The 25,581-nt window shown below is 42.7% G+C and overlaps 2 protein-coding genes across 2 annotated transcripts in view; one reads left to right on the top strand and one right to left on the bottom strand.

The window, feature by feature from the left end:
- Positions 1-25,581, top strand: part of LOC147337013 (protein NLRC3-like) — a 504,309-nt gene that overhangs the window by 149,105 nt on the left and 329,623 nt on the right. The gene's annotated exons all lie outside the window — the stretch shown is intronic.
- Positions 7,074-8,940, bottom strand: LOC147337025 (uncharacterized). Its single transcript, XM_086287224.1, has 2 exons — positions 8,375-8,940; positions 7,074-8,049 (listed from the first exon to the last, which is right to left on the bottom strand). Exons 1-2 carry the CDS (start codon positions 8,711-8,713, stop codon positions 7,357-7,359), a joined length of 1,032 nt encoding a protein of 343 aa, XP_086143350.1. The 5' UTR covers positions 8,714-8,940; the 3' UTR covers positions 7,074-7,356.

Genomic DNA, 25,581 nt, shown 5'->3' with positions numbered 1-25,581 from the left:
AACGAATGCGACGATAATTTCCACAATCAGCAAAAGAAGGAATCACTGAGTGAATGAGTAAGAATTTTAAAATAAATGGTAAACTGACTGACTGACAAAAGCTGACAAGACTGACTGACTTAACACCATTGTGTGAAGTCAACCCCCACCTGACAAAGGTGTGGATGTATCTCTGTGTGTGTCTCTGTTGCAGGAGCAGAAGGAGACCACAGGAGGAAACTTGGGTCACATGACTATGTGAACTCTGAAAATTTAACCTTTTTAGTTTCAATTCTCTGTCTGTGAATTTACCAGGTACCATTCACTACCTTGTGTTGCTCACAGAGATTACTGTGAGAAAGAGTGTATACACCTGCGCAGCGCTAACATTTACATTTCTTTTTACAGCCGATGGTTAATCATGTGATTTGATCATGTGATTTATAGCAGGACACAACTTAATGATGTTTCTCTACCACAGGATTACTGAGATTTTGTATGAAGGAAACTGTAGTTACAGGCTATATGTTGATGATGAAATTGCACTGTGTTGTTGAGAGAATGTTGGAGAAAATGTGAATGTTACAGGGGAGAAATTAATGCAGTGTGAGACATACTGTGATGAGACCATTGTTACTTTTTCCACAGCGAGTGTTAACTTTACGACTTTTCACAGCTCCTCTGGAATCTGGATGGCCGACACCTGACAACCAGGATGAACCGTGTGTTTGGCTGATGTTTGTTTTTCTTTAAGAGTGCTTGTAAAGGATTCAGCACAGACAGACAAGTGACAATTGAACAGATGTGCAGTGGTTACAGAATAGTTACATAGAGCTCATTATCTGACCACACTGTTGGGCTCATGGTGAGTGACAAACTTAAGGGAAGTCACTGATTACAATGTGGAATGACGTTGAGATGTTAAATAATTTGGAACAAATTATGGGAAAAAGTAGGAGTTTAATGAGTTTCAAATAAACCTGCAATGATACTTGTCTCTGTGATGCTGAATACTTTACTACTCTTATGATCTACAGTTGGTTGCAAATGTGAAGTTGTTTTAAATTTAAGACTTTGTCTTCTAGGATACAGGAGCTGGGAGCTAAACAAGCTGAACATTTAAGTGCTGACTAATGTTTTTACACAGGGTTACAGCGAGTGAAGCTGCTCCAAGGGACAAACCCTGGAGATTGTTTTAGGGAGACTGTGCAACATTCTTGTACATGTCTCATTGGGAAGTTGACACGTGGCAAAAGCCGTGTGGCGAGAGCAGTGTCATTTTTCAATTTGTAGATGTTGTGAGGTGCCATGACGAGAAGGAGTGACTGAGAGGATCGCCCATAAGATGGAAGCTGAGGCCTGGAGAGAGTCTTCAGGAGGATCAGAGATCACCTTCAGCACAGAGAGCTGTGCTACTGGGCTTCCAAAGGATCGTCACGAGGAGACTTTGCACAGCAAATCTTAAATAAGATGAAAGAGTTTCGACGTTGACGTTAAGGAAGACAACTAAGGTGTACGACGTGCTCTGCCTTAAATCTTCAGCAGCGTTGGAAAATGGAACCTGAGGGAGCGTGCCAAGCTCCAAAAAGTGACAGCGCAGAGGAGGTCCAACGATGGACTTGTGGTTCTGTGAACAGCACAAATGCCAGGTGACTGTAAAATAACTAACAGCACTTTTTCCACAAGTGAAGCCAGTAACTTACTATCCTAAAAGATTAGCTCTAGTTGCTCGTGCTTTACCTCCATGCGTGAGATCAGTATGTGCAGCAGTTTAAGCTGTACAATGTTTCAATAGTTTATTTCACCTTTTGACATTGTTAGTTCCACACAAGGTAGATGTTTACTACTGCAGACTAAACTTACATTTCTGTCACCTACAAGACACTTGTCTTTAATGTTACTGTTACTCTCACAACCACACATATTACCATAAAGTGGTGCACAATTCTGAATCTGTCCAACCCTTTTTGCCAACGGAGGAGGGCACTTCTCATGAGAGTAGAGAGCGCGAGGAGAAGAAGTGTAAGCCGAGGGATGACTTAATAGATGTGCCACTTGTTGAGGGAAAGGTTTGGTTTGTTGATGGTTTGAGTTTTACAACAGCAGAGGGACAGACTAGAACAGGTTTTACTGTAGCAGACAGTGAGAGAGAGTTATCTGTGTAGGACAACTAGCATGTTTCATGTTTGCTTGAGCAGCAGAGATGCTAGCTTTAACGGAAGCGTGTAAAGCTGTAGAGAGACAATATACACTGATAGGCAGTATGCATTTGCTACTGTACATTTCTTTGTAGTGCAGTGAGTGAGAGGAGGTGTGACAACTTCGACAGGGAAACCTGCAGGACACACCAAACTCTTGCAAAATCTGCTGGAGGCAGTGTTATTACCCAGTAGAATTGCCGTTTTGTAAATGTGCAGCACACATGTGAGGGAAAGATCCAGTTGCATTAGGGAAAGTTTTTGCAGATATGATCACAAAGGAGGCAGCAGTAGTTAAACATGGTGTTAACATTTTAGCAGTACAACATCAGCAGACATATAGGCCCACTCACCTACTGCAGGAAAACAGTTGTGACTTACAGAAGGAGCGAGCTTGCAGGATGGTGTTTATTATCTGTGTGATAAACCAGTACTGCCTAATAATTTGTATAAGACTGCTGCTATTTTGAGCCATGGGCTATACCATGTCTCAACAGGAGGGAGATGAGCAGTCGTTATACTCACTCTAGAATTAGTTTATACTTTAGGATTATTAAATACTTTAAAAAAAAAACTTTTTGCAGGCAGAGAGAACTAATGGAACAGTAAAGTTAAGATTTAGGAAGACAGGCAGGACATGGTTAGACTGTATAGAATAAGTACATGAGGATTACTCCAACAGAGAATGATCTGACTCTTTGAGATTACACATGTTAGAGCATTTAGAGTTCCAGTCTTCTGTAGTGATGATAGAAGAGCAGAAGAGAGAGCATATTAGCAGATTAGATGCTTGAAATGTTTAAAAGTAAAGTAGTCATGAGAACAAATGATCTGCCAGATGATTCTGTTTCTCTGCAGGAGCAGAGTCTGAAGTCTGGAGATTGGATGTTGATAAGGCCATGGAGAGGAAGTGCTGGTCCAGTCCACGATGGGAAGGTCCATATCGGATGCTGCTGACGACGACCACAGCAGTGAAGATTGCCGGAAGAAACATTTGGATACATCAAGCGCACTGCAAGAAGGTGACACACATCCAGGCCAGCTCGGAGTAAGTGCCAGGAAGACAGGGTACAAAGGGGGGGGGGGAGCCTCCAGGGCCCCTCGTCTCAATCCGGTGAAGAAACTAACTGAGCCACAGGTACTCATCAGAATGGCTGGGAATGTGCTGTGCATCTTCTTGTGCCTGTGGACCCTGAGTGGGATGACAGGGAGCGCACTGGAACAGAGCAAACCACACCCAGTACCAGCATGGGTTTTCAACAACTACTGGTGGCAGTTTAAGAACACAACCGCTCACATAAACAACGAGACCAATGGTTATGCTTGTGATGCCACTGGCTACACGTTCTTCTGGACTGTGGCCCTATAGCATCACTGAGAGCGAGACCGTTTGTTTGGTTGCCTTAGCAACACATCCGGGAACACTGCCAACTTTTCAACTGCTCTGAACCTGAATGGAAGGTTGATTCACACACACACACACACACACACACACACAAATTCTCACATAACACACACACACACATTCTTACAGAAGTTCACACATATACCGTATTTTCACGACCATAAGACGCACTGTACTAAAAGGCGCAGTCTCAGTTATGTGTGCCTTTACTGTATTTAACACACACATAAGGCGCACTGGATTATAGGGCGCATACAAGTACCGTATGCGTATTTAAAAATAAAGCGGGAGCAAACCTGAGTTCGGTACCTTACTCACATTTCTATTACCAGTAATCGTCATCATCAACAACACACAAGCATACAAGTGTGCGTATTTAAAAATAAAGCAGGAGCAAAACAAAGTTTGGTACTCACATTTTTATCATCAAACCCATCGAAGTCCTCATCCTCTGTGTCTGAATTGAACAGCTGCGCTAAATCTCCATCAAACATGCCAGGTTCACTTTCTTCACCGTCAGAGTCACTTTCCGTGCCGTGCGGCTCCTCGGAAATGATGCCGGCTTTTGCGAAAGCTCGAACAACAGAGCCAGCAGACATGTTAGCCCAAGCATCTACAATCCATTGGCAAATTGTGGCGTAACTCGCCCGGCGCTGCCTTCCACTCTTGGTGAAACTGTGGTCTCCATCGGTCATCCATTGCTCCCAGGCCGCTCGCAGCCTTACTTTGAACACCGATGTCCAGCAGTTGGAGTTCCTTTGTCAGGCCTCCCGGAATGACAGCAAGCTCACAGTTCATTTGTTTCACTAGTTTTTTCACATCGGCTGTGAGGTGGGCACGCATAGAGTCACAGATTAAGAGCGATGGTGATGCGTGGAAAAAACCACCTGGTCTCCTTACATACACCTCCCTCAGCCAGTCTTTCATCATTTCCTCATCCATCCAGCCCTTTTCATTTGCCTTAATGATGATTCCTGCTGGAAACTTCTCTTTAGGCAAAGTCTTTCGCTTAAAAATCACCATAGGCGGCAGTTTCTGTCCATTAGCATGGCAGCCAAGCACAACAGTAAAAAAAGACTTTTCATACCCCGTTGTGCGTATCGCTACCGTGCTGGTCCCCTTCTTCTCCACAGTGTGACTCACCGGGATGTCGAAAGTGAGCGGGACCTCGTCCATGTTTGTGATGTGGCTGGGCTGGATGTGTTTGTCGCCGATGTGTTTGCTGCAGTAGGAGCAGAAGATGGCCAGCTTTTCCTTATAATCCGCTGGAAGTTGCTGCGCTACCGTAGTCCTGGTCCGGATGGAAAAATGGCACCGTTTCATAAAACGAAAGCACCAAGACGGGCCTCCTTGGAAATGTTCAATGTTCATCTCTTCAGCTAGTGAAACTGCTTTTAGCCGAATGGTGACCGTCGAAACGCTTCTCCCGCTCGTTCTTTGCTCGATGATCCACCGCTCGAGTCTTTCCTCCAACTCGGGCCACCTCGCCTTATGTCCGCGGAAACTCAGCTGCGTTTTCTTGACCTGTCGGAGCTTGTTTTCCAGCTTCCTCCACTTGCGAACCATCGATTCATTAACCTTAAATTCTCTCGCCGCTGCTCGATTTCCATGTTCCTCCGCGTAGCTGATGGCCTTCAGTTTAAACTGTGCTTCGTAAGCGTGTCTCTTTGCCATTTTCAGGGTTGTTAAAACAACGATGTTCTGCATACCTGTTCTTTTATACAGGTATGTGCGATAAAGTCAACGCACACACTTCACCCTTTAGCGTTCTCATGGTGTTCTCTACTACGTCCTCCTTACAACACACAGGGCGCACTGCGTTATAGGGCGCGCCGTACTTTTTGAAGAAAATCTAAGACTTTTAAGTGCGCCTTATGGTCGTGAAAATACGGTATACATTTACATACAGTGACTTGTCTTTGTAACCAAAGGGGGTTGCAAGGGGAGGTGTCTTGTAAACTATTGTTTGAAGTTTGTCAATAAAAGGAAGCGAGAGGAGGCCATCATCGGGGTCATTGTCGTGCTAGACACAGATGAGAGGCCTCCCTTGCGCAAGTAATCGATCGATCGACTGTCTTGTTTTCTTCATGATGAATAAGTCTCTAGAATTAGCGGGGCTTGTGGAAACACAGACCCAACAGAAAACTTTAACCTTGTAGACTTCATTATGTTCCAGCTGCTCTACAGACGATGTGACCTCGAACTTAAGCAGGTCGTAACGTATGTGCAGCTCAATAACTTCATAATCAGACCCTGTGGTATTTAGGCAGCAGAACAACTAAGAATAACAACTACAAATAATGTTTTTAGGTTTCTGTTGTACTGCAAGGTTCTGTACAGGAGAACCAAACCAAGAGCAAATATTACGTCTCATTTACACCTGAGCACGAAGAGCCATCAACATTTAGCAAATTGAATCATCTTTGTTTAGATGCAAGAAGAATCATATAGAAATGAAAAAGTAGAAATAGAAATCCAGAGCAAAGATATCCTCTAATTCAGCGTAGCACATGAGCAGCTGCTGCGATTCACGTAAGCATTCGGCTCGTCGCTGTTGCAGATTTTTCTCTCGCTGTTCTGGCTCACAGCGCTGCAAACACAAAAATAAATATCCCCAAAGCTGTGAAAGGGAGCTAATTAGTAAGAGTATTGTTACTCTCCGCAGGAGTAGTCCAGCAGTAGAAATCAGTCCAATAACAAGGTGTGTAACATCTAGCAGGGTGACAGAAAAACCCAGGCTAACTTCTAAGGACCTCAACGTCTCTCTCACATTGTGTTTTTTAAACATGCTTCCATTTGTCACTTCAGTCTTTACTCTGAAATACAGGAAGAGAAATTATGGCTGAAACAATTTCTCATGAAACCAGGGGTGTGGTCCAACAGTCAGTTTGGTGAGGAAGGTTCCTAACTGAGAGAAGTGACCCAGAAGTATCTGTGTAGCAGCCACAATGAATCCAGATCATGAGCTTTATTAACTGATCAAAGTCTCTTCTTTCATCTTCTGTATCATTCAGTTTGCATTGGTAATGCCCATTATTGTAATGCTTTTTTAAGACCAGCAAAACTTTATTTCACTTTGGGTTAGCTGGGATAAGTGATGGATGGAGGGAATTTTACTTCAGCCACAGAAATCCTAAACAGGAAGGAGGAGCAGAGTTACAGTGGATCACTATCCAGCAGGGAAACAAGGTTTATTTCAATTTCTTGGCCATGAGTGAGATTTACTGAGTGGGCAAATTAGGGAGACGACACCATTAGATCCTGAGCCCTCCATGTGTTAATCAAGAGACGGCTGCTGTGCCACATCCATAAATAATGAATAAATTAGGAGCTAAAGCTGAAAGGACAGTTTATTTGTACCATCTTCACTTGAACACATTCAAGAACATCACAGATGAAGAAACATTAAAAACTTCCACACTACATAAAGCAAGAAAAATAGTTTTTCTTTCAGGTGGTTTCAGAAAAACAGAAACATCAAACATCTCCAAGACTCTCTTTGAAAGAACTAAAAACCTTTGTTCTCATGGTCCAATCATGAGTGAACTCCCCGATGAAGCCTTGTGTGCTAAAACATGTCAGAGTTTTAAAGGTTAAACATGAGTTTCCAAAACGTTTTGCTGGAGAACAATGAACTATTTGACTGAGTTTCAATCATTTACAGATGAGCAAAACCAGGACAGAGAAAAAAGGACAAAACTGACTCAGTAAAACAACAGAAAAGAAGATCCCATGTAGATCTGTATTATGTAGAAGTTCAGCCCAACAACCAGTTCAGTTCAACACAAGTTTAAATGATTCTATCTGAACTCTGTGGAGCCTGATCTCAAGCTTTTTGAGTCTGACACAGAAACCAGAGGATCTTTCTGTGTCTTCAGATTCACTGTGATCCAGTGATGGGAGTGATTTCAGCCCTGAGTGATCGCGCTGATGTTTGCACAGAGCAGACAATGAGGTGAATGTTTGGGCACATTGGTAACAGTGAAACAGTTTATTAGTAACGTGGGATCGTTTGTGTTCAGAGTATGAACTGAGATTCCTGAAGCTCTTGTCACACTGGTCACAGCTGTAGTTTCCTTCCATGTGTGTACGTTCATGAATGTTACGATGACCTGACTGTGAGAAGCTTCTCTCACAGTGTCTGCACTTGTGTGGTTTCTCTCCTGTGTGGACTCGTTTGTGTGATTTAAGCTGACCTGCAGTGGTGAAGGATGACCCACACTGATCACAGAGGTGCTTTTTAACCCCACTGTGAATCAGTTCATGTTGTTTTAAGTGATTTGTTGTGGTGAAGCTTCTCCCACATTCTTTGCAGTATTTCAGTTTGTCTCCAGTGTGTCTACGTTGATGTACTTTTAGGGTATTTTGCTGACTGAAAGTTTTTCCACAGAGGTCACAATGAAAGTCTTTCCCACCACCACAGTGATGACAGGGTTGAGAACTGGATCCATCTGTGTCGCTCTGCTTCTAAACAAAGACACAAAGACAGTGTAAGTCAGTCCTTCAACATTTGTATCCTGAACGTCGCCTGAAATAAAGAGCATCTCTGCAAACGTCCAACTACATTTGACTGTTTCAGTTAACACACTCAGTTTACTGGGCTGCAATAACTACAATACTACCACCATAATACTACAGTAATACTAAAATCATAACTGAAAGGAAAATCTGAATAATCACTCAGAGCTGCTTTTCCATGCAGTAGAATTGCTAACATGCTAACACAGTTTAATGAGCAGAGTTGTTCCAAACAGTCAGGCTAAAATGACAAGATAACAATATAAATACATACCTCACAGTAGCTGCACTTGTAGAGTCTCTTTCTGGTGTGGATCTGTTGGTGTCGTCTCAGGTGATGTGGAGCTTTAAAAGTCTTCTCACACAGGTCACATCGATAAGGTCTCTCCACAGTGTGGGTAAACATGTGTTGTTGTAAGTGTGCGTCTGTTGTAAACTGTTTGCCACACTGATCACAGCTGTACGCTTTAACTCCACTGTGAACTGTGAGTTGGTGTCTTGTTAGGGAACCCTTCCTGGAAAAAGAATTTCCACACAAGTCACAGCTGAACGGTCTCTCTCCAGTGTGGATGACCTGATGCTGTTTTAGTGAAGCCTTCAGAGTAAACTCCATCCCACACTCGTCACAGCTGTATGCCTTAATTCCAGAGTGGGTAACTAGATGACTCTGTAAGTGGCTACTGCGAGTAAAAGCTCTGCCACACTCGTCACAGCTGTATGCCTTAATTCCAGAGTGGGTAACTAGATGACTCTGTAAGTTGCTACTGTGAGTAAAAGCTCTGCCACACTGATCACAGCTGTATGCCTTAATTCCAGAGTGGGTAACTAGATGACTCTGTAAGTGGCTACTGTGAGTAAAAGCTCTGCCACACTGATCACAGCTGTACGCTTTAACTCCACTGTGGATGAGTTGGTGTGTTTTTAGGTGACCCTTCAAGGAAAAAGACTTTCCACACAAGTCACAGCTGAACGGTCTCTCTCCAGTGTGGATGACCTGATGCCGTTTTAGTTTAGCCCTCACAGTAAAACCCTTCCCACACTCGTCACAGGTGTGTTTTTTCTCTCCCTTTCTTCTGTGAGGTTTGTCGGCCTCCTGAGAGCGCTGACTTCTGGCTCCATGTTGGTCCTGCAGTGACAGAGATACAAACAGAGGCAGTGAGTGAAATGCAGTCGTGGAACAAACTCAACCTTCAAACTCCATTAACACTAGTTTTAAACCTGAAGGTGGAGCGTGGCACCAAACACCTTAAAGGTCTCTTATCCCCACCTGCTGGTAGTTCTAACACATTACATCCAACCTGCTGTTAAAGATAATTCATGACTAGGGATGGGTACCGGTGTCATGGCACCGGTTCTGACATAAACGGTAGTAACCAGACCGAAAAGCAGCGCACATTTCGGTGCTTTATTTCGGTGCTTTTTTTTTCCTGAGCTGTGATACACTTCTAGCCAATCATTTTACGTTTCCGAGGATAGTAGGCGGGGCCAGGTACGTACGTTCTGTTAGAGCAGAGCTACAGATTAAAAATGCCCAAGGCGAAGCGGTCAAAAGTCTGGCTGTACTTCACAGCAAAATATGCAAACTCAGCAGCCTGCAACAAGTGCTTTAAGCTGATACTGTGATACTGTCAAAGGAGGTAACACCTCAAATCCGATGAAACACCTGGCGATGCATAGCGTGTTTTTTTTTAAAAGCCGAGAAATGCGCCGTATTTGATGGCAGCAGCAGCCGTTCTTCTCTGTTGTTCGCGTGTAATTTACGTTGAGTAGGCTAACCACGTTATTACATTAATGCATGTAAGGTGAACTAGCAAACATCATCATAGCTACATGCGGCTGTCTTCTTGTTTGATGGCAGATGCTCCCTTCACCCTGGCCAAAAAGGCTAAAATGACCAAAGAAAAAGAGGGAAACAGCTAAACATGAGAGGTTTTTGGACAAAGTTTGTGTTTTTTCCATTGTTTAAGCACTGCTTCCAGCTAAGAGTGATACCATATATGCCCCATAGCTGCAGAAAAGGCTAACATTGTTATCTTTTTACATAAAACCAGCTGAACATGAGAGGTTTTTGGACCAATTTTGTGTTCTCCATTCTTTAAGCACCGGTTTGAGCACCGGTTTGAGCACCGGCACCGTTTCAAAAGTACCGATTTGGCACCGGTATCGGATAAAACCTAAACGATACCCATCCCTATTCATGACTGTTCAAACACTAAAATCATGCCCATCCCTCCTGATTGTACACACACACACACACACACACACACACACACACACACACACACACACACACTATTTTATAATTTAGATTATTTTGTTGTTTCCTATTACATATTTCTATAATTTGTATAGATTTATACAGAATTATTCAGTGATAATAAATCCTATGTTTGTTTATTCTAAAGGAACCCCGTTAGCTTCCACAACAGATGTTGCTCGTCTTCCGTCAAATACTCACATAAAATATTACACAATAAAGTGGATTCAAGATATCCACATAATTTCACTCTTACATCCACAGTGAGGTTTCACAATTGTTCAAATATAAGCAATCAATAATAATAATAATAATATTTCTCTGTCAGCCTTCTCGGTTACGAATCGTCTTCTGCTTCTCTGTCATGCGGCGTCCCACAGGGCTCAATTTTAGGGCCACTGCTCTTTTCACTGTATCTATTGCCTCTGGGTTCTATCCTTAGAAGGCATGGGATCTCATTTCATTGTTATGCCGATGACTGCCAAATTTATTTGCCACTAAAACACAAGGATGGCATCTCCATAAAACCTATAAAACCTATAACCTTATAAATAAAATTGAATTTAATATATTCTGAGGTAAGTTGATCTATAGTGTTACATCATATTCTATAAGGATGTTATGTGTTTGTAGACTTTCTGCCCAGTTTGACCCATTTAGCAGAAGTCAGCCTGTTTAAGGCTCTGATATCTATTCTGTGTGACTTACAGCAGTTATGACATGGTCTGATTTTCTCACCCAATAAAGGAATATTTCATATATCAGTCTACTCTTCATTCTATCAGACACAGTTATCACAGCTCCTACATTTGCTTTTTACACATATATGTAAGCATTGAGCCACATTTAGTACCAACATATTAAATGAACAATATTTGTCTCTTATATATGATACATCTGTATACACACTGTCACAGATACTTGTCTGTGAGTGAAGTGATTAATATAATAACTATAATATTGGCCATATCATATTTACATTACCACAGTGAGATGACTTTAGTCTCATGAACAACATCAGCTAATTGTTATTTACAGCTAATCTTAAACGACTGTTCAGCACAGAAATGAAGCCCAACAATCATGTTTCACAGTCCTGTGGTCTCAGCCTCAGATACTCATCAAATCACACAGAGCTCATGTAGAAACAAATGAACTAAATATGTTCTCCTTCATTTCTGTCAAACAAAGCTGTATGAAACGTTTCCAGCTGTTAGTATCATGGTTGCTAGGCAACCTGGGCAGCGCGACGGAGGCTAGACGTCCCATTTCACGAGCCTACGAGCCTCGCACTTCGGCCTTAGCGGTCTTTGAGTACGCGGCCCTTGAGGACTTTAAAGCTGCAGAACCTGAATCGGGATACAGCCATGATGATCTCCAGCCTCGTGCTCGCCAACATTCTCACCTGAGTTAAGAAGACGATCACTGAAATGGTCTCAGCAGGTCCTTTGATGACAGCAATGAAATGCAGCGGTAAGGCTTTTTGGGGATTAAGTTCGTTTTCATGGCAAAGAAGGACGATGCAGTTCATCTGATCACTCCTCATAACATTCTGGAGTGCAGGCAAAATGCTATTATAAAAACTTAAGCAGCAACTTCTCCAGGTTCCAATATTTATGCAATTCTCAAACCTTTTGGCCACGACTGTATAACCTCTTCTGAAGTTTAGTGGATATTATACATGGTTATGCTCAGGATGTGTCGGCCAGTTTCCACTGGAAACGCCTTTTGGTTAAACTGTCAGCGAGGAATTTGCATTTGCACTGTTACATTTTTATATAACTTTAATGCACATAAACAACAGCTGCTTGTTTCAGTGAAAATACATTGATGGGTTTTTAATAAAGTTGTGCAGCTGTAAAGTATTTTGTCTGGTGTCAATTCTATCGTCAGCTACATCGTTATGGCAAATGTTCAAATGTATATGGTGATAAATATCTTTGGTCATATGGTCCTGCTCTGTCTGTCACCTTCTGTGTTGAGCTCATTGTTTCCTCTGTAGTGGCTGAGCTGAGTCCAAGTAGCTGAAAATGTTCCTCTGCTGCTCCGTCAGACTCTCCTCCTCCTGCTGATCAGCTGGGACACAAAACAGATCTTTGTTAGGCTCCACACTGCACTGAAGAGTCAAAGTGTCTCATATGTTCATCTGACAAGTAAAAGAACACATTTTTGTTTCCCGAGGTGGGCAACTTGTTGGAAACAAACACAAAAGGTTTGAGCACTGATACCTGCCATTGCTGGCATTGAAAGATGCAACGCCAGCAATGTGGATTGTCAAGACTCAAACCAATCATCAAGCAAAGACAACAGGGATCATTTGTTTCTGTTTATTTAGCATTCACAGCATTTGTAGTTGCCTTCTGTGCAGGGGAAGTCCACGCACACTGTGTGGTACCGCCATCCGCAGAAGGTGCATTCAACCTCTGTAAGAGAAACGAGGTTGTCTGAGACTGAAATGATATTCACTAAAGAAGTGGTGATTTGTAAAACTTCAAGTGTATGATAAGGTGAAAACAAATACACAACTGCATGTCATGTAGTTGAAGGTTTTTTTTCCTTTGGAAGACCGGAAAACACTGAAAGTTACAAATTAGTCCTTTATTTATCCAGGTAAAAAAAAATCTCATTGAGATTAAAAATCTCATTTCCAAGAGAGACCTGGCGTCATGGCAACACAAGTCACATACCACACAGGTATATAACATTTAAAACAAACACAATATCCCAACGTGTGTCACGAGTAAATCTGGCTGTATAACAAACAGAAACAAGTGATCTGCTGTCTTTGCTCAATGGTTGGTTTGAGTCTTGACAATCCACATTGCTGCCATCTTTCAATATGTTGAATGCACCAGTGTAAGTGCAGCCACTCAGACTCAATGTGTTCATAGAAACAGGTGCAGATGTGTCACGAGTTCATCCAGCAGTAGCTATGGCACTTGGCCACAGGGGGCAGCAGTGGACTGACCTGCATTCGAGACTGCTCCAGCTGCTCTGTGACAGTCAGTAGATCTGCTACAAATTGCAGATCATATGCAAGTTTTGGAAATGACATTATAAATATTCCTAACTTAGCCACGGCAGCATTGTTGATGTATTACCTATATACTACAAATTATTCCACCTGCTGAAAAGTGGATCTAATGTGGGCGGACTCACACTTAGCAAATAAACTTGTGATGTGAGAATGTAATCAAACTGTTGATCAGAGGCAAAGTAATTTAAAGTTTATGATGCTATCGTCTAATGTTAGCTGACATGATGTTAGCTTGTAAACTTATGTTGTTGTCTGGGTCTCATGTCTGATCTGATGATAATAACTGTGACAACACAGAGATTAAATAAAGGACGTTGGTGGGACTTCTTATGTTAGAACTATAACTTCAGTTAAGGAGTGAGACGTAAGGTGACAAGGAGAATGAAGAGAATGAGAAAGAAGTAACTGGGAAGAGAAAATGAAAACAAAAATTTGAAATGATCAAATTTGTGTTAACAGATGATGGTGATTTTAAAAATTCAAGTAATTTAAAGTTTTTATCCTGTTTGTTGTTGTTTTTTTCATATTCTTCTATTTGCAAGAGGTTATTAATAAAACAGGTTCTCTTTCTGGTTTCTCTTTTTGGACGCACTCTCTACAGCTTATCACATCCAAAATGGCGGATGTCAAGTACAAAACCTCGACAGAAACAATCAGCAAGAATTTTAGCATCAGTCCAAAATAAAACTGTCCAACTACAGAGTTTTAAAATCCAACTAAACTATGAACAGAGATCTTTTACAAATAGGCTATTGATGAGATGACAGTGGTAACAAAAACGTACACATCCGCGCACACAGACAAAATGGCGGGAGAGCGTTTAACGGTCGACCTCATGAGTCCGTTACCGTGAACTATGGAGCGGCAGATTTGTGCTGGAACTGAGCTGCACACAGCTGATGTTAGCCAGGAAACATTACACACTGCTAACGTTACCTTCACACGGAGCTCCACACGGAGACGATCAGCGTCAGGCACAAACACCAAGTTCAGAAAAGAGGAACTTTGAGCAGGAAGGAAAGAGTCAGAGCGGCGTTTGAGGACACGTTTACAACCACGAACATCAGAATCTGTCTGTGCTGCATTCAAGTGCAAGTTGGAAACTCACTAATCTCTGTCATGTTGTCCAAAGATGATTTATTTCTGCTGGTTTTCTTGTTTGAAACACAAACATGTGTCAGCACTTTGTTGTTCTTCACCCTGCAGCATTTGAATATTTCAGGAGTAAACTGATCATAAATTCATGAAGTCATGACTGAAAGTGCAGACTGAGAGTGGATCACATGATGTTTGAGGTGTGTCATGTGACATGTTCAGTATTGTCACACATGTCTAGATTGTCCCTGATATCATAGCTGCTCAAACACTGATGATTATATTTGAAGAATTATTCCTGATGGCAGCAAAGTTTGAATAGAGCTCTCTGTCTGTGCTGATTTGTCGCCCTCTGGAGGTCAAAGCACAAACTGCATGATGTCACTGTAACCACCACGGTGACAGGAAGTGTTTTTAAATGATGAAATATGTCAGTGATGCTGATAGTGTGTTCATCACAGACGTTCAGGCTTCGTGTTGACATGAATCAAAGTTAATGTCATTATGGACCAAGGACAGTACTCTGGGTCTCCTGCAGAACAACTCGAGCTGTGATACCTGAATGAAGAGCCTCTGCTGCTTTAAAGAAGGAGGCTCGAGGCAGCGGTGAGGTGCAGACCAACCAGCTTTTATTCAGCAACTTTAACAGAAGGATCAGAAAAATAAAACTATACAGCACAGTGATGCTGACTGAAGCCACAGCATTAAACTAAACAAGCATCTGATCATCTTTAACAACATCTAATAAATAATGACAACTATTTAATCCTGTATTTCCTACAATAAAGCCTGTTCAGATATTTGTTGCTGATGGAAATGTAAAAGGCTCCCAGGAACCAAAGGACAAAAACAGAGGCAACAGTCACAGCTGCAAAGGATCCCCTAACACATAAACTGGTTCGAAGATATTTTCTAGCTCTGCAGAGGAGCTTGATTGCACGGACAGTAAAAAGTGGATTCAATAACAGCAGCGAGCGCTGAGTGATATAACGGTGCTGCGAGCAGCAGTGCAAAGGCTCACACAGAGACAGCAGCTACACTGTGTGTGGATGTGATCCACAGTCACAGCTGTGGGTTTCAGTCAGTGTGTCTCTAACTTCATGGTCACATTTCAAAGCTTATTGGAGCCAGAAGATGTTCAAGTAAAAGATTTATTGCTGTACTCGTCTACCAGGATAACAGGAGGTTCATAAAGCTGTGTAACACTTCAGCTTTACATCATGGAGTAGTAGTTGTGTCCCTTTGTGTTTATTAGTGTGTTCACACGTCTACTTTAACTTCACTCTGTAATGAAAGGATTCAAATCACTGATAAATACATACATGCTGACTCTGAGTCTCAGTGAAGGAGGAAAGGATGGATGAAGGCAGCCTAGTGTGGGTCATGTGTGTCCAGCAGTCATCCAGGGCCTGGATCCATCTGTAACAGGAAGACAAAGTCCAGCCTGTAATCATCCTATCAGGCACAGCGTTTCCATCCAGCATCCTGACGACGCTAACAACCCGTCAAACGTCTCCTCTGGTCCACAGAAGTCACACTTCCTGTGTCATGTTTACCTTTTTAAGTGTGCTATTCAAGCCTGTGTGACCAACTCTGACTCTCCAGATTCCATCCTGGTCTCTGCTGCAGCTTCTTCTACACGACTGTTTTCTGTATAATAATATCTGCCTTTCCCGTCTCTGTCCCAGTGTGCCTGCCACTCGTCCTTCATCTTTACCTTCATTATACTCTTCACCTCACTTTCACTGTATTTTATAGTCAAACCTGCACGACTTCTTCTTGCTGCACCTTTTTAAACTTATCGTCCTGTTCATTGCATCAACACCGATATTCACAGGGAGCCATAAGAAATCCACTTCTATCCCTCTGTGTTTGATTCTATACAGTAAATGAAGTATATCAAAAACAATATGTTGCCTAGAGTCTGAAGACATATTACCTGTGCTCACTAGCACGCTGCTAGAGTCCCAGCAAACCACATACCTCCATATTGGTGCGTCCTCCACCCAGTTCAAGCCAGTAACATCACTACCAGCTCCCAGTATAAACTGCCACATCATCTGTAATTCTTTTACTCATCACCAAACTTATTTGTGGGAGAACAAATGCAGCAGCCGTTCTTTTATCTGACAGTGTTGACGCATCAGTAAATATCCTCACATGACCTGAGGACTTTCCCACTATATGAACCTGCTTTTAGTCGCCCCTCCTCCCTCGCCACAAGCTTCCTTTACAACATAACTTATAAAAAACAACTTTATTGACAATCAGCAATAACAATTACAGACAGTCTAGAAGAAGAATCACATGATCAAGGAGCAGAAGTTTATGGTTTTAATAGCTTTTACATTTTGGGAAAGTTTTAAAAACATTGTTTGGTTTTCTTTCTAAAGCGTTGAAAGGACGGCTTTGCATCAGAACAGTAAGATCAGCAAATGAATCCATTAAAGTTCTTTTGCCTTGTTTGCAAAAGAAGCCAAACAACATTTGTGTCACAAAGAGAGACTTCAGAACAGATCAAAGATCACAAACATCAGGCACTGATGGAAACAGCCAAACACAGAAACAGAGGCACCAGCAGGTGAAGGAGGCCTGTTGTAGAAATGACTCTGAGTGCTCAGGTAGAAACGCATGAAGAACCAGTGCGTCTAATATTTGGAAACCAGTCTGTGTTTGAGCGTCCTGGATGAAACACAGATCATGTTGCAGAGCGAGGACGTCGTCTTTCCTCCCGAGTGTGTAACTACAGGACGTGTGCAGCAGGTTTAATCGTCCTCCTGACAGTTACTGATGAACGAGTCCTTCAGGGAGGCTCCAGGATCACTGTGGCTTTTACCAGCTGCTGCTAAACTGAGAGGTGTTGCTGCTTCATGTGTGAAGATGTTTGCATGGCTTTAACAGTGCAGACGTTCCTCATGTGCACACATTTCATATGTTTTATTGTGATGTTTAGTAACATCTGCTTCCCTCCTTCAGGCAGACGATAAAGTGAGCTCAGCCTTAAACATGTGGAGAGAACGTTTGACCGACAGTCCTGGGACGACTGCAGAACAATGGTTTGTTTTTAATGATAAAGTTTCATAATGGAAATAAATGCTGAGCCTGTTTCATGATGTTGGCCCTGCAGCATCAGGCAGGATTAATACTGTAACAAACGTGTGTCACAGTTATAATGACTTTAAATGAAGACTTGGGTTGGATGGAGATGTCAGCTGGATTTGTGCTGACTGTCACTTTAAATGTTTTCAGTTCAGCTTCTAAATCTACTTTTGTATAATGTTTGCTGAGTTTTGCACTTCATGACGCTTTTAAGAAGAGCCAATAAATCCTGACTTTACACAAAAATAAAGGTTTAATGTGTTTAGTGTGACAGTGGAGGAGAGCGCACATAATAAGAGTCATTAACAGAATGGTGACAATTATAATCTGTCTCATTTTAGGAGCAGCTCACAGGCACAACAGACTACAGAGCAATCAAAGCACCAGTTAAACGTCCATGTGACCGGCTTACAGCCAATGAACAATCAGTCCCCACTGTCCCCACCAACATCACTGTGCTGGAAAGACTGTGCTGCCATGGTCAGAGATGAACTGGTGCTAAAATGTAAGGCAGCTGATGTGTGTGGCCTTAGCAGCACAAATGCATCACGGCTGCAACGCTGCAGTGTGTTTAAACATTTGAACATTTCTGTGGCTTCAAACCAGCAGCTGCTCTGTACTCAGTCGTGTTTGTGTGTCTGTCAAAGTGATTGTTGTCTTTAAAAAGCCTTTTGTGTTTGAGTTTTGTGAGCAGTGCCGAGCTTCTCTGTAGTCTAAGCTGAGTCGATATATTTGATTCCATGTTTGGTGTGATTTTCAAAGTCAGCAGCAGCAAACGCTGAACAAGCAAAGTTTGGGCCCATCAGAGACAGCAGTGGACCTGCTGACCTGTAGGTGTTGGAGGTGTTTGTGTGCAGCTGTGGGTCAGTCAGCTTTATTTCACTTATCCATGACAGAGCGCTGTTAGCTGTGAGTTAGCATCCACTGAGCTGTTTCATCTACTCTGTCACTGCCAGCAAGCAGAGCCCAGGGTTGGCTTCAGAAGCTGGACGTGGCCTTGCTCAAGGGCACTTTAGCAGCACGTTCCCAGCAGTAACAGAGGGATTCAAACTGGTGACCCTGGAGTAGGAATCACCCAGAAAAGTCACCTTATGCCAGAAGTTTTAGTGAGACGGGAACAACATTACAGCTCTGATGTCATTGACCTGTGCAGTGAGGACATATTGAACTGTGAGGACACAGCTTATAGGTTCAACACTGACCCTGGGTCAGCATGTGCAGGTGACATGGTGTTGGTGTCACCACTACAGACAGCTCAGGTTCAACTGGTTCTTCTTTGATTTGCTTCTATAGCACAAAGGTTGACACCAGTCTGGTCCAGTTAGCATCTGAATCCATAAACGTGTGAGCTCGTCCCACCAGAGGACGTCAGCATCATGGGGATAATGTCTACAGCAGGAAAACACAGGGACAGTTGGGTTTGCTGCACATCTGGAACACACAGTTAGCTCAGATATGTTCATGTCGCTAACACCAATACAGGGACTGAGTGCTCTATAGCAGCTAATGCTAACAACTGTAACACTGCTGTTTGTCATGGTTTTCAGACCAAATGATAACAAACGTTGTGAAAAGTGAAATATTGGAACATGAAATCATAAATTATTACATTTAAACAACAATAATACAGCTAAATTTCCCCTGTTGGCTCATAAGCTGCTCACCTGGATGCTACATCAGTGCAGTCCTCTCTGAACATTAGATAATCAACACACACACACTTATTGTTGAGAGGCTGACTTCACTAAACTCACAGAAACTCTTAAGAAGCTCCTCAAATGATGACTTTGGAGTTTTGTGTTACTGTCAGTGTATAAAAGCTAGAAAAGGAAGAAAAGCAGGAGAAATGATCAAAGTGCTGCTGTGTGCAGGAAGAACTACAACATGTTAGTGAGAAACACAAACAGGGTGTGAAACACACTCCAGAGGAAACGCTGTGTGCAGGCTGTCTGTGACTTCCTGTATCTCTGCCACAGACTGGGACAGACACCAGTGAAACCAGTCACTGTGGTCATGTGCTTGTAGCCAGCAGCCTGTGATGTGAGGCTGCTTGAGTCAGTCGTCTGCTTCCACCATGTAAACCTTGGTGTCTCCTACATGCACAGATGTTTCCTGCAGACTGTGCTGCTCCAGCTGTCACACAGATGTTGAATCAGCAACATCTGCTGTCACGTCCTCCCTGGTCCCACAGATAACAGGCTGCATACAAGAGGCTCACCTCTGCTACCTGCTGCTCCACTCCCCATCGCTGTTTTGGCCACGCCTCCCGTTGGTCAGCAGGTAAAGGTGAAGCCTGGGACATGGAAGCCTTTACAGCAGAGCTTCATGGGCCTGTCCAGCAGCAGGCTGAGGAGAGAAAGGTGACAGAGTTCGCTGTTACAAACAGTTTCTCAGCTTTGATCTAAAAGAGCTTCTTTCCTGTTAAAGCAGCTGAGAGTGAGCACATGTTCTCCCCCTGAGGTTCTCATGACAGAGGAAGAACTCACAGCTGAGGAGGACCAGGATCTCCATCCACTCACAGTCCCTGCAAACAAAACCACCATTTGAACTTTAACATTTGCTACGTGTGCACACAGTAAGTGATGGAGGATGAACTGGTCCTGTCTCTGTTGGTGGGCTCGTATACTGGCAGGAAGGAAGCTTCTCTGGGATTTCTCAGGCTTTTCCCCGCAGCACGCCGTGTGATAAATACTCACAAATACTCACAAACGTGTCGTTTCATGCGTCGGTCAAACACTCGACGCCCAGCTGGAAACACTTCAGGGAAGTTCATCTGCCCGAGATTCAGAAAAGTCACAGAAAATGTCAAATTGTTGTGATATAGATGTTTATCAAATCACTTTTGTTGTCACATCACATGTGCAGGTACACTGGTAGAGCACATGTGGGTGGAATTCTTGTGTGCGAGCTTCACAAGCAACAGAGGTGTGCAGGACGATAGGATATGATCATGGTCACAGCGCAGCCCCAGTGATGTTAAACACAGAGGGTTCAAACCTGTCGTTGCTTCATCAGTGTGGACGTTTAAAGATGGATGTAACCATTTAATTATGGTTACATAATTAATTATGTAATTAATTATGCAATGGGAGACAATGGGAGACAATGGGAAACAATGGGAGGTCGGACCTCCACGCACTCTCCGGACAAAGACGCCGTAAAAAATGTAATAAAGAACACCAAAAAAAAGTTTCTGTAGAGTTAACGGCTCTGCGTTTCCAACAGAGGGAGGGAAATCTGGAGGATGTTTATTTTAAAAACCCTTATACATCAGGTTCTTGTTCTCTGCAGCTTTCAGCAGAATTTCCTCACCAATGTGGTAGTAGTGCAATCTCAAGATGATGGGCCGAGGAAGATGACTTTGTTTGGGACGCTGGCGATTCGCTCTATGTGCTCGATCGATGAGTGGCTTCTCCTCGAGAGATAGCGCCTCCGCCAACAGGTGTGAACCAACTCAGTCATCTTGGGTCCCTCTGTGCCTTCTGGTATTCCTGCAGTTCTTAAATTATTCCTCCTGGAGTGCCTCAAGAGCTCCACATCTCTCATCTAACTTCTTTACCTCCGCAGACAAACGCTCCACAGTGGCCTGGAGAGTGGCGATGGTGTCAGAGTGGTTCGAGGCACAGTCCTGCAGTTCAGTCAAAGTGTTATCATGCCTGGCCACGTCGCTTTTTATGTCCGAAATTGAGGGCTGGATGCTCTGGTTCAAGGATGATATCTCGCCTCCTATGGTGGTAGAAATCTCTAATATGCAAGTGTCCAGTGCTAGTTAGTTAGTTCTAGTTCTAGTGGTTAGTGGGGCTTTATTTGATGATTCTAGTGTGTGTTACATTGTTGTCATATTGTTGAGTCGCAGAGCTGTACAGTGTTACAGTTTCTGTAGAGTCTGGTATAAGGAACTCAGATCCCTCTGTGAATAATGTTCACTGAAACTGATCTGTAGTTAATGAACTAGTCAGGATTTACACTAGAGAATGTTTCTGCCATTACATGGCCTGTATTTGTAGAGCGCTTTACTCGTCCCTGAGGACCCCAAAGTGCTTTTTTGCCCAAGGACACAACGACCGAGACTGTCCGAGCCGGGGCTCGAACCGGCAACCTTCCGATTACAAGACGAGCTGCCAACTCTTGAGCCACGATCGGCCCACATATTGTTGTCTTTTGTTGCAGACACCAAGTGTTGAGATCCTGTCTCAACCTCCTACATTCTTCCAGCAGGTTACACATTATTTTTTGTATTTGGAATCAAATATATGTGTCAGTTGGGCCTAGTGCAGGGGTCAGCAACCTTTAACACCCAAAGAGCCTTTTGGACCCGGTTTCCACGCAAAGGGTCAGGGTTCGGGAAAACACTGGGAGCCGCAAATACTTTGTGACATCTAAAATGAAGATAACACTGTGTATATTGTTTTTACCTTTATGCTTTGTGTGAACAACTACAGTGTGTTGCTTATGAAATCCATGAAGTGCTACAGAGAAAATTACATTTGATTTATGTAATGAACACATTTTGAGCTCTTAAAGAAATATAACAAAGGAAAGCTGAACTACAATGATCCATGTAGCAAACACAAACTGTTATATCGCCTTTGGGCTTTTGGAGCCTTGACCTGACTTTTAAAAAAAGCGCGTTCATGCAAACATCGTCGGGTCTGCCGTGATATGTTTACAACGGGACTTCTGCTCCTGAACCTCTGCGCACAGCGTCTGCAGGTAAGGTAACTTTATTTATACCCAAAGGCAAGGTAAATTTGCTTTACAGAAAAATGACAGCATTTGACATCCCTTTAAAAACACACATACCTAGTAAATATATAAAGCTCACTGTGACACATACTTTAATATTTCGAATCAAAAACAGTTCTTATTTAATTCAGTGACAGCAACAGGGACAAAGCTGTTTTTATAGCGCTTTGTCCTGCATCTCGGAAATAGAAACCTCCTTCCTGAGGGAAGAAGCTGAAATTCACCCCTTAGAGGATGGGAACCATTTTTAAGGATTGATAAAGCCATCCTCTGTACCTGCTCAGAGTACAGGGAGGCTAAACAAGACTGTGGCTCACCTATCAGACGACTGGACCATCTCACTATCTGATTCAGAGAGTTTTTCTCTGTGACAGAGGTCTGACCGAACCATGCCACCAAACAAAAGGATAAAACAGACTCAATAAAAGAACGAGAAAACAAAGTTAAAATTTTTTGGTCAATGTGGAAATGAACAAGTTTCCTAAGGCAATAAAGGTGCTGGTGACACTTTTTACAAACTGATTTGCAATTTTGATCAAAGTTCAGTTTTTCATTGATTATGGTCCCAAGATATTTATATGATTGTACTTGCTCTATTTTCTGACCTTTAATTAAAGTGACTCCGTGCCCATTTTGCTGTTTCCTAAAATCAACAACCATGTCTTTTGTTTTAGATATGTTCAGCTGGAGATAAGACTCCTCCCACCACTGAACAAAGTCATCAATGACTGGGCCGTGGTTAGTTTCACCCTCTTTCAGTAAGCTGACAATAACAGAGTCATCTGCATATTTAATAATGACCCTGTTTTCATGTCTGCCCTGACACATGTTTGTATAGAGAGTGAATAATAAGGGCGATAGGACGCAGCCTTGAGGAGAACCTGTGGAGGAGAACACTGGGTCAGACAGAACCCCATTTATTCTCACTCTTTGTGACCTGTCAGTTAGAAAATCTAAAATCCAGCCCAGCAGGTTTTTCCTGATTTCAAACTGTTCTAAAAGTCTTTTAATTAAAATATGGGGCTGTGTTGTATTAAAAGCCGAAGAAAAATCAATGAAAAGAAGTCTTGCAAAAGTCCCTTTACTCTCTACATGTTTAAGAATCAGATTTAGTAAAGTCAAAAGTGCGTCCTCCACTCCTCTGTTGGGCCTGTATGCAAACTGCATTGGATCCAGCTGACCTTCAGTCTCTTCATAATCACATTTCTGATGATTTTTTCAAAGACTTTCATGACAACTGAAGTGAGGCAGCAGGCCTGAAGTCGTTTAGATTTAGGGACAGGAACCACGACTGCTTCTTTGCAAAGAGAGGGCACATGTTGTGTTTGCAAGGATTTGTTAAAAATAACCTGAAATATAGGCCTGAGTTCATCAGCACAAGGTTTAATTAGGCAGCCACTAATATTATCAGGACCTGGCTCTTGTTCACATTGACTGTATGAAAGGCCTTTTTAACATCGCTGAGTTCAATGATAAAGTGCTGAGTATCTCTCAGTTTCTGTTTCACTTCCCAAATATCCTCGCTGAAATCAGAAGAACTAAAACGAGCAGAAAACATGTTTAAAGCATTTGAAAATCTCTGTCTGAATTAAAACATCTAAAATGACCTGACTGCTGCTCTGGGGATTTTGAAACCCTGCTATGGTTTTCATACAAGTCCAGGCAGACCCAAAAGTTTTTGCAGCAAATTTGCTTTCAAGAAGGTTTTTGTCTGTTTTGCTTTCAAGATCTCGATTTTCATTTCCTTGGTGGCTGTCTGAAAATCGGTAACAGCCCCTCTTTAAAGGCCTGTCTCTTTTTCCTTAAACAGGATTTGACACTTTTAGTGACCCATGGCTTATTGTTAGCGTAAATTTTAACGCGCTTACGGGGTATAATCATGTCTTTACAAAATACTGCACAGGAGCTAGTAACATCCACCAAAGCGTCGAGATCATCTCCACAAGACTGAAGACGGGGCTGTACGAAGTCACTTTATCTCTACAGGACTGTAAGCTGTCGTCTGTGAGGCGTGAGCGTGTTTGTTTGAACACAGTTCACGGTGGAGAACAGCTGCTGACATAATGTGGATCCAAGATCCATAACTGGCCTACCTGGGGCTGAAAGTCTCCATAAATGCAGGCGTTTCGGCGGCTACACCGGCTTCCACGAGTGTGACGCTTATTTTGAGAAAATAATAGAATATAAATGTATTTTTATATTTCAATATCACAATAATCTTCCAATGTAGAACTACAAGTTAAAAAAGAAGTAACATAAATCAAATCCACTTCAGCTAAATACTTCTCATTTATTTCCATCTTACATGCTGTGACTGCAGCCATTCCCACATCTCTGTGAATGGGACTCATGGACATGGATCAGTGGTTGTTGATCAATGGTCCTGAGAATCTGCATAATTAAGATGAAGGAACGGAGCTCCCAGCCCATCGTTCCTGCAGCTGCTTTCAGTCTTTATGCAAATGTCCTGTTTGTAAGACTGAAACCTGCAGCTGAGACTGAAGACGTCACCTGATGATGACGACACGTTTCTCCCACAAAACGCTGCGTCCAGATGAACAGAAGCAACAGACTCACTTTCCTGGATGATTGAGATGCATCAAGACTTCATTGTGTGTTACTTCTCATTCAGCACAGACACATTATTCCTGTTAGGTCATGTCAGCTGTCACTCAGTACAAGCACAACTGTGAACAACACAAACTTCTCTTCAATGTGTCACAGAAACACTAAGTGTGAGAGCCTGTATGACACACAGGACAGACTGTAAGCTCTGCTGGCTGCACAGCACTTTGTAGCAGTTTTCCAACATGTCCTCCACCCGTGATGTCAGTGGTGGGACCCCAGTCACAGCACTCAGCACCACCTCCTTTAAATGTATTTTATAGCAGTTACTCCCGTTACTCGGTGCAACGCTTCTTAAATGTGTTTTTGCAGGATAAAACACAGCAGGTGGTGTAGAGAGGACGTCAGCTGACGGAGCAGAGGGAGGCAGACTGTGGATAAATGACAGAGTGAGAGGAGAGCAACCATGACAGAAGCACAGGTGTGGCAGATAGAAGTGGCTTTATAGACACTTATTGTCAGTCCTCGTGCATGCTGTGGAAATAAGTGTCTGTGTCATGAGGTGACATGTGAGCTTATCTTTGGTCAATAAAGCTGAACGACCAGTTTTCACTTTGCTTGTTACGCTTGTTTAGTGACGTCTGGGTTTCTGTGGAGCCCGAATTTTGATGAGTTCTGGTGA

This window comes from Aulonocara sp. 'chitande type north' Nkhata Bay, linkage group LG3 (genome assembly GCF_057382095.1).
Source record: "Aulonocara sp. 'chitande type north' Nkhata Bay isolate Kocher_YH1m ecotype deep benthic linkage group LG3, A_spYH_male_GT1.1, whole genome shotgun sequence".
NCBI classification, from domain to species: Eukaryota; Metazoa; Chordata; class Actinopteri; order Cichliformes; family Cichlidae; genus Aulonocara; species Aulonocara sp. 'chitande type north' Nkhata Bay.
Note: the sequence above shows the minus strand (reverse complement) of the source record. Positions and strands in the feature narration are given on the sequence as shown.

What these genes read in the sequence shown, in the direction of transcription:
- LOC147337025 (XM_086287224.1), bottom strand. Translation starts at nt 8,713, where the DNA reads ATGGAGTTTACTCTGAAGGCTTCACTAAAACAGCATCAGGTCATCCAC. An exon ending in ACAAGTGCAGCTACTGTGAG is followed by an intron (nt 8,050 to 8,374) that starts GTATGTATTTAT and finishes GTCTTTGTTTAG; the next exon opens with AAGCAGAGCGACACAGATGG.